This window comes from Oryctolagus cuniculus, chromosome 1 (genome assembly GCF_964237555.1).
Source record: "Oryctolagus cuniculus chromosome 1, mOryCun1.1, whole genome shotgun sequence".
NCBI classification, from domain to species: Eukaryota; Metazoa; Chordata; class Mammalia; order Lagomorpha; family Leporidae; genus Oryctolagus; species Oryctolagus cuniculus.
Window position 1 is genome coordinate 47,826,969 of NC_091432.1, and position 17,240 is coordinate 47,844,208.

The 17,240-nt window shown below is 45.9% G+C and overlaps 1 protein-coding gene and 1 long non-coding RNA gene across 4 annotated transcripts in view; one reads left to right on the forward strand and one right to left on the reverse strand.

Moving 5' to 3' along the window:
• Window positions 1-8,011: 8,011 nt before the first annotated feature.
• Window positions 8,012-9,455, reverse strand: LOC138849353 (uncharacterized). Its single transcript, XR_011388103.1, has 2 exons — window positions 9,193-9,455; window positions 8,012-8,251 (listed from the first exon to the last, which is right to left on the reverse strand). It is a non-coding gene; the product is annotated as an uncharacterized lncRNA (long non-coding RNA).
• UEVLD (UEV and lactate/malate dehyrogenase domains) overlaps window positions 9,345-17,240 on the forward strand; it is a 55,663-nt gene continuing 47,767 nt past the window's right edge. For all 3 annotated transcript variants that reach the window (XR_007914708.2, XR_011388084.1, XM_008275125.4), the window contains exon 1: window positions 9,345-9,503. Coding sequence is in view for 1 of the 3 variants with exons in the window: in XM_008275125.4 (XP_008273347.2) it covers window positions 9,462-9,503 (42 nt within the window). In the remaining 2 variants the exon portion in view is untranslated. The remainder of the gene's footprint in view (window positions 9,504-17,240) is intronic.

Below are 17,240 nucleotides of genomic sequence, written 5' to 3' on the forward strand. Positions count from 1 at the left end.
TTTTTTTAAATTATGAAAGAGCTCTCATGAAACCATCCAAATATATGTGTGTGTCACCCTTAATACTTTCCCCTCTTCCTCCTCTTGTAACCAGACTGAATCCATCTTTTCCCTTTTCATAGTCTGATGAACAAAAACTAACTACTAAGCTTGTGACTGATTACCGTGTCTGTTCAATTCAGTGTTGCTTGTGAACTCCAGAAACTGCCAGCTAAACTTGCAAAGTAATCTGGCCCTCTCTGGTCAGCATGATCAGGGGTGAGAATTTATTTGAACAGAATGTCTAGGAGTATGAATAAATAAGGACACAATAAGCATAGACCGTAGGCTGAGTAGGCTTCATCCTGGGTAAAGAGACACTGAGATCTCTTTAACACAATACTTCACCTTTCAGACCCCAGCTAAGTCACACTTTGTAGCTGCTTAGTTTTACCAAAGACCCTGCTATTCCGTCCTCATGATAAAGCCAAGCCATTCGGCCGGCGCCGCAGCTCACTAGGCTAATCCTCCGCCTAGCGGCGCCAGCACACCAGGTTCTAGTCCCGGTTGGGGCACCGGATTCTGTCCTGGTTGCCCCTCTTCCAGGCCAGCTCTCTGCTCTTCCAGAGCAGCTCTCTGCTGTGGCCAGGGAGTGCAGTGGAGGATGGCCCAGGTGCTTGGGCCCTGCACCCCATGGGAGACCAGGAGAAGCACTTGGCTCCTGGCTCCTGCCATCGGATCAGCGCGGTGCGCTGGCCGCAGCGGCCATTGGAGGGTGAACCAACGGCAAAGGAAGACCTTTCTCTCTGTCTCTCTCTCTCACTGTCCACTCTGCCTGTCAAAAAAATAAAAATAAAAATAAAAAAATAAAAAGCCAAGCCATCCAACAAGAACAAATAACAAGGGCACAACAAGCGTAGACACTGGGTTGAGCGGGCTTCATCCTGGGTAACGAGATACTGAAATCTCCTTGATGGGCATATTTTGCTTCTTTCAGATTCCAGCTAAATCATATTTTGCAGCTGCTTACTTGTGCAGAACATCCTGCTGTGCCTCCTCATGATAAAGTCAAGCCATCAAACAAGTTTCTCAAGGAAACGTGATGTCTGAGACTGATAAAATACCCTGTAAGCAGATCCACAGTTGGCTCCAGGACTTAGCTGCTCCTGTCCCCCCAGCAGCCCAAACCACTTCTGCACACCTAAGAAACTCCAGATCGCCCTCACAGAGGAGGGTGATCCTAGTCTACCTTCTCATCCACCAGTGGGATTATTGAACGTTCTTTTTCCTTTATCGTCAGTAACATCCTCAACTCCCATCCCATCCTGTAACCAATATTACTACCAGTACAGCATGCAACTCTGTGCCAAAGACTTCTCCATAAATTTACAAGTGTCGGTCTCCACATAGATTTACATAGGGATATAGGTTTTCCCCAGTGTCGTTTAATTAGAGGTGTTCATAATATACATGCCACTGTCAAATTTTGCTTTTCTCCTGTAGCAATACATCACAGACATCCCTCTGGGTCAACTGATAAAAAGATCCTACGTGTTTCATTTTTGTTTTAATAATAACCTTTACTGAGGTATAATTTATATATGATAAATTCATTCATTTTTACTGTACACTGAATGAGTTTCAAAAAAAATGTGTCAATCTCATAACTATCATCACACTTAGGATAGAAAATAATCTGATCATCTTAAAAAGTTCCCTCATGCTCTTTTGCCATTAATCTCCTCCCTCAACTCCTTGGCTCCTGGAAAGAAATAGGTACATTTGTATTGTCTAAAACATCATCTAAGCAGTATCATAACTTTCTTTCACTTAGCGTAAAGCTTTTGAGATTTGCCGAATCTGTTGTATAATAGCATGTTCTGTTTTACCAAATAGTATTCCGTTATGTGAACAGATCTGTTTGTCAATCTACCTGTCAAAGAACATTTGTGTTGTATCCAGTTTTTGGGCTTTTATGAATAGAGATGCTGTAAGTCTTTGTGTGGTGGTCTTCACAGTTTTGATTTGTCTAGGGTAAATACTCAAGAGGGTGATGATGTGATCATATGGTAATTACCTGTTTAAGAGCTTTTCCCAACAGTTAAGATGCCCATATTCCACATTGCAGTACCTGAATTTGACTCTGCTCCAGTTCTTGATTCCTAATTATGCTAATATAGACCCTAGGAGGCAGCAATAATGGCTCAAGTAGTTGGGTCCCAGACACCCATGCAAAAAACCTTGATTGAATTCATGGCCAGTGAACCAGCAGATAGGAGACATCTCTGTCTATGTAACTATCAAATTAATTAATTAAAAGAAAACCTTTCTCTATCATTTGCTCCCACCAATTTGATATTGATATGTCTTTGGTAATTTTCTACATTTCTTCTTGGGTCTGGGAGTTTATGACTTTTCCATCATATTAGAAAATATTTAGGTATTCTTTCTTCTAATATGTTTCCTGTCCTCCTCGCTCCGTCTGTGACTTCTACTGCATATTAGACTAGCTGAAATTGTGCCGTAGCTTCCTGAGGTCATTTTCCCAGACAGTTTGTGTTTTCTTTTGTATACTTCTCGTTGCTATGCCTCGAATTCACTCATCTTCCCCTACACGGTCTAATCTTCTGTTAATGTGTTTCTCATTTGATGTTGTAAGTGCTCTGTAAGTTCAACCTAAAAACAATTTTAAACATTTGAAAGGCAAAGAGATGGGGGAGGGGGACAGAGAAATCTCCCATCTGCCAGTTCTCTCCCTAAATGCTTGCAATTGCTGGGGTTTGTCCAAGCCAAAGTCAGGAGCTGGGAACTCAGTTCAAGTCTCCCACATGAGTGGCAGGGACCCCACTACTTGAGCCACCACCTATCACGTATCAGGGAATTAGCAGGAAACTAGAATCCGAAGTGGAGCTGGGATTCAAACCCAGGCATTCCATATGGGGTGTGGGCATCCCAAGTGCCACCTTAAGTGCTGGGCCAAATGCTCACCCCTAAACTTACACTTGTCGTATCTTTCATACTTCCCTACATTGTCTTCATGTTTTCCTTTATATCCTCAAGCATAGTTTCAAAATTTATAATAAACCTATTAAAAACACTGTTATGGTTTGGCTACTAGTTTGAATGTTAAATGTCCCCAAAAGTGAGGCAGTCATTTGGCCTTATGACACCCACACCCTGTATAAAGGTGCCTGGGTTTGACTCTCAACTCCACGCCTGATTCCAGCTTCCTTGCTAACGCACACTTGGGAAGAAGCAGCTGATGGCTCAAGTAGTTGGATTCCTGCTACTCACATGGGAGACCTGGATTAAGCTTCCCACTCCAGACTTTGGCCTGGCCCAGCCCTGGCTGCTGTGGGTGTTTGGAGAGAAGCGGTGGAGGCGAGAACTCTGCTTGTCTTTCTCTCTTTTCAAATTTAAGTGTTTTGAAACAAGTAAACATGTTGAAAATCAGCATGCATGTTTAACTGTAGTCTTTTTCTCCTCCGCAAAGCTGTCATTAATGCATCTCTCATTCCGTAAGACCTCTAAATCAAGAAACAGATAACACAATTCTAACCTTCAGCTTCCTCATTAGAACTCGGGTAATAACCTGCCCAGGTCACAGGGTTTTGTGAAGATTAACTGAGATAAAGCACGGATAATTCCTGGCAATGTGCCTTCTGCACAGACACACACACACACACACCCCGCCACACACACACACACAAGGATGTAGAGTGCTCTTAGTAATTATACAAGAAAAGAATTGGTGGTTTAGATGGAAGCCCTCTTCCGTAAAAGGCTCCTTTTTTTTTCTTTTTAAAGATTTATTTATTTATTTGAAAGTCAGAGTTACACAGAGAGAGAAGGAGAGGCAGAGAGAGAGAGAGAGAGAGAGAGAGAGAGAGAGAGAGAGAGGTCGTCCATCTGCTGGTTCACTCCCCAGATGATTGCAAGGGCCAGAGCTGTGCTGATCCGAAGCCAGGAGCCTGGAACTTCCTCTGGGCCTTCTAATGTGGGTGCAGGGGCCTAAAGACTTGGGCCATCTTCCACTGCTTTCCCAGGCCATAGCAGAGAGCTGTATCGGAAGTGGAGCAGCCGGGACACGAACTGGCGCTTATGTGGGAGGCAGGCACTGCAGGCAGTGGCTTTACCTGATACAGTCCCAAAAGGCTCTTTGAAGACTTCAGAGCCTTGCTCAGGCCTCGCTGCTAACTTGATGCCTTTCCTTTGATTAATGAACTTCCAGCAGGATCTAGTACACCTTGGAGTCGCTGGGAGTCCTACTGTTTGTAACGTTTGCTAAATCTGGCTGAGGTGCTTCCCTGTAATCTTCCTGCTACCTTGTCTCCCGGCTTCCACTCTTCCCTCCCCCTCCCATGGGTCTCTTCACAACACAGCAGTTTTTATTTTTCTTTTATTTAAAGACTTATTTTATTTATTTGAGAGGCAGAGTTAGAGAGAGATGTCTTCCATCTTCACCCCCTAAATGGCCTCAAAGGCCAGAGCTGGACTGTTCTGAAACCAGGAACCAGGAGCTTCTTCTGTGTTTCTCACGCAGGTGCAGGGCCCCAAACATTGGGACCATCTTCTGCTGGTTTCCCAGGCTATTAGCAGAGAGCTGGATCAGAAGCACAGCAGCCAGGAATCGAACCTGTGCCCATATGGAATGCTGGCACCACAGGCAGAGGCTTCACCTACTGTGCCACAGCATCCCCCCCCCCTTTTTTGGTAAAGATTTATTTATTTATTTGAGAGGCAGAGTTACAGAGAAAGAGAGAGAGAGAGATAGAGATAGGTAGAGAGAGAGAGAGAGAGAGAGAGAAATATGAATCTTTCATCCACTGGTACACCGTCCCCCCCCCCCCCCCCCCCGCCATGGCCACAATGGCCAGGGCTGGGCCAGGCTGAAATCTGGGTCTTCCATGCAGTACTTGGGCCATGTTCTGCTGCTTTCTCAGGGACATTAGCAGGGAGCTGGATCAGAAGTGGAACAGCCAGGATTCGAACTGGTGCCCATAGGAGACACCGGTGCTGCAGCAATGGCTTTATACACTGTGCCACAACATTGGCCCCAGCAGTTATTCTTTTTTTTTTTATTATTTTAAGATTTATTTTATTTATTTGAAAGAGTTAGAGAGTTAGAGAGAGAGAGAGAGAGAGAGAGAGAGAGAGAGAAGTCTTCCACCTGCTGGTTCACGCCCCAGTTGGCCACAAGAGCTGGAGCTGTGCCGATGCGAAGCTAGGAGCCAGGAGTCTCCTAGCTGGGTCTCCCACACGGGTGCAGGGACCCAAGGACTTGGGCCATCTTCTGCTTTCCCAGGCCACAGCAGAGAGCTGGATCAGAAGAGGGGTAGCAAGGACTTGAACTGGTGCCCATATGGGATGCCTGCACTTCAGGCCAGGGCTTTAACCCGCTGCACCACAGTGCCGTCCCCCCAGCAGTTATTCTTTTAACAATCAGTCTATGAGAATATTTCAGACTACTATAGAGAGAGTTTGGAATGCTCCTAACAAAAAGAAATGATAAATGTCCAAGGTGCTAGATAGCCCAATTACCCTGCTCCAATCATTTACGTGTTGTTTACATGTACTGAGATGCCACACTGCACTTCATAGCTATGTGTAATTATAGATCAGGTAAAAATAATTATGTATATTAAAAAAAACCCTCAGATCACACATTACTCCTCTGTTCAAAACCTTCCCATGTCGCCTCTTTCCCTCATAGTAAATGCCTGGGAATGAAGAGCCGGCCCTGACATTGGGGAAGCTGTCTGACACCGACCTCTCAGGATGTGAGAGAAAAATGAATCCAAAATTCAGTCTCTCCTACTCCTCCCTCACAACGCAGATCACTTCCATGACCTCAAAAAAAGGTGGGGGGTTTTCTCCACCAGCAGCCAGCAAGGATTCTGCAGCAGGTACCAGTGGGGCTGTCATGTAATTCAACTCACTCTGACTCTGCCTGCCTGGAGGCAGCATCAGATCCACTGGTTGGGGGGCTCAGTCCCCAAGTCTGCCCGCACTTCACGCCCACGCACAAATTCAGGTCTATAAGACTTTTGTTCAACTAGCTACAAATCGGAGTTTCCCGCCCCCCCTTCTCAGGCTTTATTCATTGGCGAGAGCAGCTGACAGAACTCCGAGCAACACTATACTGACAGTTACTGGTTCAATATGAAGACTGTTTCAAAGGATACAAACAAGCAGACCGGAAAGACGGCGGCGCGGAAGCTTCCGGCCGCGCAGCTGGGGTGTGCCACCCTCCCGGCACCAGAGGACTTCTCGCCGACCTTCCTGCAGGCTTCCACGTGTCCAGCTGTCCAGATGCCCTCCGAACCCTGTCCTTTTGTATTCTCAGGGTGGACATCATTGTCCATGATTGGAGCATAGACAACTATGTAGAAACGCAATAAGTCAGAAAGGGTATCCTCTAATGCTAATAGAGTGGGTGGGGAAAGCCATCAAGGCTGTCTCAGATTCTTAAAAAAAAAAAGATTTACCGGGCCACAGTCGTGGCGCAGCGGGTTAAGCTAATGCCTGCAACACCCACATCCCATAGGAGAGTCCTGGCTGCTCATCAGCTCCCTGCTAGTGTACCTGGGAAAGCAGTGGGAGATGACCCAAGTACCTGGACCCCTGTCACCCACGTGGGAGGCCCAGAAGGACTTCCAGGCTCCAGGTTTGGGCCTTGCTCAGTAAAAGCTGTTGAGACCAATTGGGGAATGAACCAGCAGATGGAAGATCTCCCTCTGTCACTCTGCCTCTAAAGAAACAAATATTTGAAAAAGAAAAGATCACTGTGCAACCCGGGGAACATCTTCCTCTACACGTGACTACTGCTTCTTGCTGATTATAGCTTTGCCTATATTATAGATAATATTTATTGAAATATTCCAGTCACAGAAACATCCATGCTTCCCAACAGCATCCAATCTGGAGTGAAGCTTCATTTACTTAAACCTTCCCTAAACCCTTGATGTGGGGAGCAACTCGGACTAGACTAAGTTACCGGAATTAAGACTTATTCTATGCATCTGCTCTCCCACAATATGGCGCTGAGAAGGGAGTAACAACTTCTACGCAGCTGCCTCTCGCCAATTTGATTGACTGAGCTGCAGGAGCTGATCTTGCTCCTGATTGGAGGAGAGCAGCGTACTCGGCGTGTGGGCAGCCGAGTTGGGATTGGTGGAAGAGGACTATAAAGGAGGAGAGAGACAACATGCACCAGGAACATCTAAGGGGAACATCTATCTGAAGGAACACCTGTGCAGCCCCCGAGAGAGCCGGCCGGCGGTGTGCCGCTCCCCCGCAAAAGTGGGGAAAGTGGCTAGGGGGAACCGCCCTTCCACGGAGGTGGAAGGGACGGTAGCCAACCCGGGAAGAACCAGCAGCAAACCCGGGAAGGGCCGAGCAGACAGAAGAACAGTGCAGGGTCCTGTGTCGTTCCTCCACGAAGAGGGGGAGCGGCACCTTGATAAATTCCTTCTCACACTGTCCTCACTGAGCTGTCCAGCCTTTCCCCACAGCACCTGCTTCCTCTCTGCCAGGAGTGATGAACCCAGCTTGTCCAGAGGTGTGCTGCTGATGGCCTCTGGCAGGACAGCACGGTCTATAAAACCCCACAGAGGTGCTCTGACTTAATCCCAGCTGTCACCTACAGGGCTGGTGCTGGGCCCATCCCCAGAGTCCATGCTAATTAGCTGACTTAGCCATTCCACAATGAATGCGTATTTCAGAACACCATGTTGTACATGGTCAATATTTACATTTTTATCAATTAAAAATTAATTTGTAAAACATGAGTGTAATTTCTAACAAGTCCGGGTGGTGCTGAGGCTGTAGGTCTGAGGATCACACAGGAAGAGTCGCTGTATTCTAAACCATTTGTCCCTGTCACTTCCTCCTCTGACTCAGCTGGTCCACCTGTTATTTCATTCTATGCCAGGCACACTGGTCTCCTTGCCATGCTGAGCTGAGCCTCCCCGGCACATGCCTGTGTTAGGACTGTCCTTTGCTTGCCCTCTCATTTGAAATTCTCTCTCTCTTTTTTTTTTTTTCAAGATTTATTTACTTGAAAGAGTTACAGAGAAGGGGAGCCAGAGGCAGAGAGAGAGAGAGAGAGAGAATCTTCCATCTGCTGGCTCATTCTCCAAATGCCCGAACAGCAGGGGCTGAGCCAGGCCAAAGCCAGGAGCCAGGAGCTTCATCTGGGTCTCCCATACAGATGCAGGGTCCCAAGCAGTTGGACCATCTTCCACTGCTTTCCCAGGCCATCAGCAGGGAGCTAGATCAGAAGTGAAACAGCAGGACTCAAACCGGTGCCCATATGAGATGCGAACACACAGAGGCTTCACCTTGTACACCACCTCGCCGGCCCCCTAATTTGGAATTCTTACTCCTTCACCTTCCAGTGAGACCCACTGATCACCTCCCCCAATCCTTGTAAAACTTTATTCTCCACAACACTTAATCATCTCCTAACATATACTTTCTTTGCCAGATTTACTGTTTTGCTCCCAGTCTACTAATAACAGAAGAGCAGCCTAGGGCAGCATATTTTTATCTATTCCGTTCAATGCTATACCATCAGACCTAGAAAACAAAATAGTTGGCAACTAATAGGTGTGCAACAAAAGTTTTCGGATTGAATAAGTAAATGCTCCTTGTAGCTTTTCATTTTTCCTAACTGAATCAGTGACCTTGGCTTTTCTATGAATACAATCACCGACCCGCGACTTTGTAGCCATAGTGGCTCAAGCCTGGGATAGGGAGCAGCTAAGTAGCCTCCCAAGTCAACGGGAGCAAACGCCTCCAGACATGACTCTGCTGCGGCTCCTCTTCACCTTCCTTCTCCAGAAGACCTCAGTCACCAATCTCCTTCACTCCTCCCATTCTCCCCCCACCTCCCCAAACCTCCCCACCCCACCCCGTCTCCGGTTTTCAACCCCCCCCCCCCCCACGCTGTTTCTTGCTCTTTCACCAACAGGGCTATGGCGCTACCTTACTTAAAAAAAAAGAAAAAAAAGCAACCCCGCCCCCCACGCTGCGCCACTCTGATGCACCTGCTCAGTTCGCTGAAATGGCTCCTGCACGTTGTTTCCCTTTTGCATTCCATGAATTTTGCTTTAACGTTCCACTAACTCCTCCTCCCCAAATTTTTGGTCTTGATCTTTTTCCTACACTCTGCTGAATTTACTACGTTCTTCGGAAAACTCCGAGTGTTACCTCCACCTCCTTTATTGCTTCCACTCGGGTCCTCCTCGTGCCTCTCTTCATGAGTGTCCCCCACTTTCCTTCCAGCCAGCCCCGCGGCCTCTCAGGGTTCACGCGGGACGCGAACTCGAAGCAGTGAACGAGGTGGACTCTAGCCTGCAAGGGGCGTGGTCTTGGGCTGGTCGGGAAGTTTGGTCCTCCGCGGCTTCCGTGCTGGAGCGGGTGCGGAAGAAGGTCCAGGTGCTGGGGTCGTGGAGCGTGGCCTGGGAACCTGGCTAGAGATGGAGTTTGACTGCGAAAGTCTGAGACGGCTGCTCGGCAAGGTGCGAACAGCTCGCTGGGCCGGGGTTGGGGTCCTGGAATTTGGGGGAGCGTCTCCGCCCCTGGCCGGGCTGCTGCTTCGCGGTGCCCCGCCTGTCTGGGCGCTGGAGCCGAGGCGGGCTGGGCAGCAGCCGGCTGTGAGCAGCGATCCCAGGCGGGCAGCGGGGGTCGGAAGGCACCTCTCCCTCCCTCCCTCCGTCCTGGGGCCCGGCCTCTGGCTCCGGCCCAACTCCAGGGCGATTCCTCACGCCACCATCTTCACCCGCCCCAGCTCCCGCCCACCCTACAACCACACCTTTCTCTCTGCTGAGATGACCTGCTCCCTCCCCCGCCTTTGCCACTCGTCCTCTGTGAGCCCCACTCCCGAACGTTGAGTCATTCCCTACTGCCTGCTGTCAAAAATAGCCATGGCCACACTGCGGAGCAATTTTGTGCAAACCTGCTTCTTGGTGTGACCCTTTACCTGCCGCCACACCTGACGGAAGGCCTGGGTAGATGCAGGAATGAAGACAGGGCATGGAGGCCCAGGAGAGGGCGTGCTGATCCTGGACGGTTGAGGAGGGGAAGGCTGACCCACGTTTAGGAAGCCTGACTAAAGTGAGTTCCAGGTCCTTCTTAGGCCAGGCTCTCGTTCCCCACCAGTGCCGGCTGAGGAAATTCTCCTTTTCAACTAGTCTCCTAGTTAAGTGATTTTTAAGAAATTATTTATTTATTTGAAAGGCAGAATTACAGAGACAGAGAGAGACCGAGGTCTTCCATCTACTGATTTACTACCCCAGATGGCCATAATGGCAGGGGGTGGGCCAGGCAGAAGCCGGGAGCCAGGAGCTTCATCCGGGTCTCCCACATGGGTGGCAGTTGCCCAGGTTTTTGGGCCCTCCTCCGCTGCTTTCCCCAGGAACTGTATCGGAAGTGGAGCAGCCAGGACTCCAGCGGGCACCCGGCACCCGTTGGGATGCTTGTGTTGCAGGCAGTGGCTTACCTGCTGAGCCACAATGCGGGGGGGGCCCCCAGTGAGTCTTAACTCTTGACTTCCCCATGCAGAAACCATACATTTAGGTCATTTTTGTTGTTCTTGCCTATGTCTTTGTTGGGGCAGTTGTCAAACCTGTGGGAGGTTTTGAAGCCCCAAGATTGAAATTGTTTATATAGTTGATTTGAATCATATTTTTTTAAGAGATGTATTTATTTCAGAGAGAACATAGAGAGAGAGAGAGAGAATCTTCCATCCGCTGGTTCATTCTCCAAATGGCTGCAATGGCTGGGACTGGGGCCAGTCTGAAACCAGGAAGCAGGAGATTAATCTAAGTCTTCCGTGTGGGTGCAGGGGTCCAGATAGTTGGCCCATCTTTTGCTGCTTTCCCTGGAACTGGTGTTCCAGGCGGTGGCTTTACTAACTTTACCTGCCACACCAAAACACCGGCCCCTGATTTGAATGATTTTATCTACAGTGACAGGTGTTGATCTTGCAGGAAGAGAAATATCACTGTGTATGATTACTACCCTTTCTGTCTCTCATTCAGAGTACATGGAATTAATAGAAATACTCCAAGTTTTGTGGAGAAGATAAATTGTTCAAGGAGAAGAATTGTTAAAGTTGAGAGTAGAAAAAGGACTATAGCATGATTTTAGTGGAACTTTTTTTTTTTTTAAGATTTATTTTTATTTATTTGAAAGAGTTAGAGAGAGAGGTAGAGCCAGAGATAGAGAAAGGTCTTCCGTCCACTGGTTCACTCCCCAAATGACTACAGTGGCCAGAGCTGAGCCGATCCAAAGGCAGGAGCCAGGAGCTTCTTCCAGGTCTCCCACATGGGTGCAGGGGTCCAAGGACTTGGACCATCCTCTACTGCTTTCTCAGGCCATAGCAGAGAGCTGGATTGGAAAGAGGAGCAGCTAAGACTTGAAGCGGTGTCTATATGGGGGTGCCAGCACTGCAGGCCAGAGCTTTAACCCACTGCACCACAACACCAGCCCCTTGGTGGAACTTTAATGAGGGAAAAAGAAGAGCGATAGTTTTCTCAAGGGTAGAAGTAAAATAGTAGGGTAGTAGGGCCATTAAACTTATTGTTACCAATGTATAACATAGAGTATGGCACATAATGCTTAATAGTATTTGTTGGGTGTATAAGTTAAAGAAACCAACCAGAAAGCAGTCAGTCCAGCAGATATTTCTGAGGTGCCTTAGCCCATGCATTAAGCAAATAATAACTTAATTCTAGAAATAATTTTTGTGCAGAAAAGTCTGTAAGTGAACAGTACATTACAAATGAAGTGACTGGTAGAGAAAGTGAAGAATCTTACTGAAGACAAATAAAACCTAAACAGGTATCCCAACTGACCTTTAGAGTCAATGCAATTCCAATCAAAATTCTAACGGATTGTTTTGGGAACTTTTAAAATTGATTCAGAGCCTTTTGAAAATGTAGAAGGTGAAGGCCCACGTTGTGGCATAACAGGTAAAGCCGCTGCCTGTGATGCCACGGTGCCATGGGTGCTGGTCTGAGTCCAGCTGCTCCACTTCTGATCCAGCCCCTGCTAATGACCTGGAAAGCAGCGGGAGATGGTCCAAGTGCTTGGGCCTCTGCCAGTCATATGGGAGAACCCGATGAAGCATCCTGGCTTCATCCTCGCTCAGCCCTGGCTGTTGTGGCCATTTGGGGAACGGACCAGTGGGTGAAAGATCTCTGATCTCTCTTCTCAGACTCTCCTCTTTCTCTGACTCTGCCTTTCAAATAAATCAATATATCTTTCTTTTTTAAAAAAAGTAAAGAAGATCAAGAAAAATCTTGACATTGTTACAGAAGAATAAGTGTGAAGACTTGCTCAACCAAGCATTAATACTTTAGATATTAAGATTTAGCATAGGGGGCCGACGCTGTGGCATACTGGGTAAAGCCGCTGCCTGCAGTGCCGGCATCCTATTTGGGTGCCGGTTCGAGTCCTGGCTGCTCCACTTCCAATCCAGCTCTCTGCTATTGCCTGGGAAAGCAGTTGGAAGATGGCCCAAGTCCTTGGGCCCCTGTACCCACGTGGGAGACCTGGAAGAATTTCCTGGCTTCTGGCTTCAGATCCGCCCAGCTCTGGCCATTACAGCCATTTGGGGAATGGGCCAGTGGATGGAAGACTCTCTCTCTTTCTCTCTCTCTGCCTCTGTAACTCCACCTTTCAAATAAATAAATAAATGTTAAAAAATAAAAAAAAATTAACAAAAAGATTTAGTGGATTTAGTGTAGTATTGGCATAGAATAGACTAACCAGTGAAACAGACTAGAGGACTGAGAATCACATTCATGCACTTTTGGAAACACAATGTAAAACAGAAGTGGCCTTGCATATGGCTATGGAAAAGAGACTGCAGGGACAAGTGATTGTCCGTATGGAGGGGAAACATTATATCCCTACCTCACATAAAAATTCCCAGTGGATTAAAGACTTCAATGTAAACAACAGCTTTAAGACTTTACAAAGACACGGGTGAGTGTTGGGCACAGCAGTTAAGATGCAACTTGGAATGCCCTCATGGGAGTGCCTGGATTGGAGTCCCAGCTGCAGCCTCCACTCCAGCCTGCTAATGCACACCCTAGGAGGTAGCAGGGGATGGCTCAAGTCAGCCACAAGGGGGACCTAGATTGAGTTCCTGGTTCCTGGCTTTGACCTGGCCCAGCCCTGGCTGTTGTGGGCATTTGTGGAGAGATCTCTCCCTGTCTCTCTGCCTTTCAGATCAATAAGATAAATAGATAAAAAAAATTTTAAAGCTGTACAAAGATAAATGCAAGGGAGGATCTTTATGAGTGCAGAGTAAGCAACATTTTTAAAATAAGATGCAAAGCAGAGACTTTTTATCTTATATATATTATTATTATTGTATCTTATTGTGTTGTATCTTATTATATATTATTATTATATATTATTATTAATATAGCTGACAGATTCAGCTATATTAGCATTAACTTATTTATCAAAAGACACCACAAAGAGGCAAATATAATGTTAGATAAAATATCTTTAAAACACATACCTGACAAAGTATTGGTATGTAGAATCTGTATGGCATGTTCACAAGTCAACAGTAAAACCAGTAAATAGAAAATTATTTAAGTAATGAAAAAGCATTTTAAAAAGAGAAAAATCAAAGTTTTCTCAATCTATTAGTCATAATAGAAAAATTTAAATCCATGGTACACAATTCTCTCTCGCTTGATTGGCGTAAATTAAGATAATTTCAGGGGATTTGAGGTATGTGGATGAATGGGAATTTTAAACACCGCTGATGGTTAAATGGTAGTTTCCCTCCTGTGGGAAACAAGTCGGCCTTATTTTGCTATCTTAATTATTTGTGTTCTGTATCCCATCCACCTCTGTGTATCTATGTACCACAGAGAATTCATAGTGATTGAAGAGGGAGACATGTGTAAGGCTACAGCAAAATTATTTATAACTGAGACTTAGAAAGAACTCAAGTGTTCTTGAAAGGAAAAAGGAAAATTTGTTGTCTATTCATACAGTGGAAAATACTATTATGCATCAGTGGAGATGAATGAACTACGACTAAGCTTACAAAAAATACAAATGAATCTTAGCTGCATTGTATTGAGTGGAAAAAATGGAGATTGTATACAAAATTGTATTTTGGGCCGGCGCCATGGCTCAACAGGCTAATCCTCCGCCTTGCGGCGTCGGCACATCGGGTTCTAGTCTCGGTTGGGGTGTTGGATTCTGTCCCGGTTGCCCCTCTTCCAGGCCAGCTCTCTGCTATGGCCAGGGAGTGCAGTGGAGGATGGCCCAAGTGCTTGGGCCCTGCACCTGCATGGGAGACCAGGAGAAGCACCTGGCTCCTGGCTTCAGATCAACGCGATGCGCCAGCCGCAGCACGCCAGCTGCAGTGGCCCTTGGAGGGTGAACCAATGGCAAAAAGAAGACCTTTCTCTCTGTCTGTCTCTCTCTCTCACTGTCCACTCTGCCTGTCAAAAAAAAAAAAAAATGTATTTTGATAAAGCCAAAAGACAAGGAAAACCAAATAAATAATATAAATAAACAAACAAACAGTATGTTGTTTAGGGATACATACATATGTGATAAAACCATAGAGGGGAAAAAATGCAGAAATGAATATACAATTTGGCAGCAGAGGGGTGGGGCTAGGGGAGGCAGCTGATTGAGAGAGTAATGTTATTAGAAAGATTCTAGGTCTGTGCTCTCCAGTATAGTAGCCGCAGGCCACACGTGATTATTTAAGTAAAATTAGATAAAATGTAAAATAGAGTTTCTCAGTCACATTAGCCACATTTCAGTTGTCAGTACCCACGTGTGCTTGTGGATGTTGTATTGAACAGAACACATGCTGATCATTGTCATCGTGCAGAAAGCTTGGTGGAACAGTGCTGTTTTAGAACGTGAGTAGATGATTTACTTCACTAGTATTTATGATTTTTCAAAACGTGTGTGTAGATGCACAGAGAAATATATATTTCAATTTGTATTAAATATTGCACTTGGAAAAACTCTGGTTCGCTAAATTCTGTTTTCTACTCCCCTAGCTAAATTACCATGGATAACTAACTAAAATTTGCTTGCTCCTAAAATGTTAAGATTGAACTTGATCTGTAGATTCCCTCCTGCTAAAAATACATTTTCTGAAGTCATCCCACCAAGTACTCCTCAGTGTATCTTAAATTTGAGCAGTATGATACAGGAGAACCCTTGGTGATCATAAATGCCAATCTCCTGAATAAATTCACTGTAATATAGCAGTTGAAGTTAAAATTTTATTGAACTTCTCATTTTTTCAGTCTTACTGATTTTTATAACACTATAATTGCTTTAGTTTTAGAATTTCTTGGACTGATTTTTCTCTTTAGTGAAGTACCTCTAACCTTTAAGCTCATGGCACTGTTGAAGTCAGACTTCCTTAGAGTGTTAATACAGAACTCTCTTAGGAAAGCTATGCAGTCTGTGTCCTAATATTACACTAAGAAGTTATGTTGAAGGTAACAATAATTTTTTTTTCAGGACAGGTAGAACAAGTCCTTTTTTTCCCCCACGTGTCAAAAAGGCAAATCAGATATTTGATAGTGACATTTGGGTCTTTAGGCTCTAAGGAAGAGGGCTTTTTATCCCTTTTGACATGCTTCCATAGCAGTTTTTCAGTTAAATTGATTCTTTTTTAAAAAATTTATTTTATTTATTTGGAAGACAGAGTTACAGAGAAAGATAGAGACAGAGAGAGAGGTCTTGCATCCACTGGTTCACTCCCCAGATGGCCGCAATAGCTGGAGCTGCGCCGATCTGAAGCCAGGAACCAGGAACTTCTTCCAGGTCTCCTACATGGGTACAGGGACCCAAAGGACTTGAACCATCTTCTGCTTTCACAGGTCACACCAGAGAGCTGGATCGGAAGTGGAGCAGCTGGGAGTAGAACCGGCGCCTATATGGGATGCCGGCACTTCAGGCCAGGGCTTTAACCTACTCCACCACAGTGCCGGCCCTGGTTAAATTGATTCTAATATAGCCCTATCCAGCCATCAGTAATCCCATTTTTAGAGAATGTTAAGGACACAGAAAATAGCTTATACTGTAAACAGAAAACAACATGTTCATGATATGTATATTCCAGGTGACAGCAGTGCAGCGTATTACACATTTTTGTAGTGTTTGAAGATAGAATAAATTTATTCAATTTTGTTGACACTAAGGCTCACTTTGTCCATTGGCCTGCTGGTTTAGTACTGATTAGTTTTTAGTTTCCATGCTCAGTGCTGTAGACAACAATTGATTTCTGTATCTACTCCTATAAATCTACCTGTTTGCTAACTCCTCTCTATAAGGAATATAATCCAATCAAAGGCAAACCTTGTGCCAAGTGCTCTGGGCAGACAGTGATCCTTCCCCTCAAGATGTTCAACGTCATAGACTTTTTCCTCTGTCAAAGTCTTCCTACCTGAGAATGACCTCCCCCTTAATTTTAAAAAGCTTTATTTATTTATTTGAAAGGCACGGAGACAGAGAGGAAGAAAGAATCTTCCCTCCACTTGTTCACTCACTCCCCAGATGGCTGCAGCACCTAGGACTAAGCCAGGTGGAAGCCAGGAGTCAGGAACTCCATCTGGGTTTTTCACATGGGTGGCAGGGATTCAAGTACTTAAGCCATCATCTGTGGCTTTTCAAGCGTTAGCAGGGAGTTGAATCAGAAGCAGTGTAGTCTAGACTTGCAGCCGGCACTCCAGTGTGGAATGTGGGTGTTGCAAGCCATGGCTTAACCCACTGCAACACAACACCTGCTCTCTCTTCCCACTAATTTTCTGCACCATTCTAGACTCTAGGCTGAACTGTTAAGACTCAGTTCCTCCAGAAAGCCTTTCTATAATTGAGATGTGCCTTATGGTGATTTTTCATGTCTTCCCTGTACTGACTGTTGAATACATATATATATATTTAAAGATTTATTTATTTATTTACTTGAAAGAATTACAGAGAGAGAGGGAGAGGGAGAGAGAGAGAGAGAGAGAGAGATCTTCCATCTGCTGGTTTACTCCTTAGTGGGCCATAAGGGCCCAGGCTGGGCCGTGCCCATGCCAAGCCAGGAGCCAGGAGCTTCATCTGGGTCTCCTGGTTGAGTGGCAGGAGCCCAGGCACTTGGCCATTCTACACTGCTTTCCCAGGCACTTGATACTGTCTCATTTTGGTTAGCAGGGAGCTGGATTGGAAGTGGAGCAGCTGAGACCTGAACCAGTGCCCATATG